Source organism: Branchiostoma floridae, chromosome 1 (genome assembly GCF_000003815.2).
Source record: "Branchiostoma floridae strain S238N-H82 chromosome 1, Bfl_VNyyK, whole genome shotgun sequence".
In the NCBI taxonomy this organism is placed as follows: Eukaryota; Metazoa; Chordata; class Leptocardii; order Amphioxiformes; family Branchiostomatidae; genus Branchiostoma; species Branchiostoma floridae.
The window spans coordinates 7,362,242-7,363,628 of record NC_049979.1 but is presented as its reverse complement, the minus strand read 5'-3'; the positions used below and the strand labels follow the sequence as shown (position 1 = coordinate 7,363,628).

General features: G+C 38.8%; 1 protein-coding gene across 1 annotated transcript in view; it reads left to right on the top strand.

Moving 5' to 3' along the window:
- The window catches only part of LOC118425577 (1-phosphatidylinositol 4,5-bisphosphate phosphodiesterase beta-1-like), a gene marked incomplete in the record, with an annotated part of 44,307 nt that overhangs the window by 10,343 nt on the left and 32,577 nt on the right, over window positions 1-1,387 (top strand). The window contains 2 exon segments of the mRNA XM_035834519.1: window positions 8-103; window positions 796-875. Coding sequence (XP_035690412.1) covers window positions 8-103; window positions 796-875 — 176 coding nt within the window.

The window sequence follows — 1,387 nt, the reverse complement described above, 5'->3', positions numbered from 1 at the left end:
TGCTGGTTGGATGTCGATGTGTGGAGCTGGACTGCTGGATGGTAATGACAACGAGCCTATCATCACTCATGGCTATACAATGTGCACTGACGTGCTTTTTAAGGTGGATATACTTGTTTGCTTGCTTATACTCATGTCTGTTGACTACTAAGGCTTAGGTCCCATTTCCTACCCGGGTCCCGGCCGGTATGTTTGTGGAAACGAATAATGAAACTGTTTACCAAAGGAATATACACAAATTAGCTCCTTACTGTTATTTTTTTAAAGTTCTGTGTGTTTTGTTGCCTTTCGTATCATATTTTTCATTTCCAAAAGCTACCTGGCTGGGGTCCAGGTTGGGAATTAGGACCTATATACAGTATATGCCTTATTTGGCTTGTTAGTAGGACTCCTAATGGATGTCTTAGTCTAGAACTTACTCCTCCTTTGATCAAATAGAATATCATAAGAAGCACAACTACATGTAAGTGCCCCTTAAATGTGTATAAAAAAGAAAGAAAAATTGCATGTTTTCTGTTGTGAATGTACTTACTGCATGCACAGGATAGCCATTTTATGGATGATGGTTTAAGATCTAGAGCTTTCCATTGCAGTAGCAGACAGGTCGACATTTGCACTGCTTCTCTTATACTGTCATTCCTGCATCAACTAGCACCAAATCTTAAAGACAGGTTTTAGTTGAGGAAATTTATAACTTCACTGTGCTATTAACAACTTCACTGTGCTATTAACAACTACACTGTGCTATTAACAACTACACTGTGCTATTAACAACATTGCACTGTACTTCCCCAGGATGTTGTGGAGGCCATCGCAGAAAGTGCATTCAAAACATCTGATTGGCCAATCATCCTGTCTTTTGAGAACCATTGCAGGTGAGTTACAGCTGCCATACAAGCATTGCTTGAAAGGATTTGTACATAATCCAGACTCGAGGGCTTTTGCAAAAAGGGAATGGTCATTAGGACACTTTAAGCCCTGGTCTTGATGGCCTTAGCGATTCTGCATTGAGGGTTTTGAATCCATTTTGAGATCACCTGGACAGTATGATTTGTTTTTTCAGTATGGGTGATTATCTCCTTGTGGGAGACAGTAAAGATAAACACATATATCACAACTTTGAGCATGCATTAGAACTGACTTTTTACTTACTTTCTTTGAAATCTGTTCTTCCGATAACCAAGGAAATATGGAATAAAGTGAAAGAGTGAAAATAATTGAGGATGTTTAAGGATGGAGAGACAAGCTCAGCTGTTAGTTGCACCATCCAGAACACAAAAAAATCCAAGGTGTAGGTCAAGTCTAATTGACTTACCATATTAAGTTTTTACCGTATGTGTAAATGTTTTTAATGCCTAAGTACGCAATTCAGTCTACAGCAACTGTA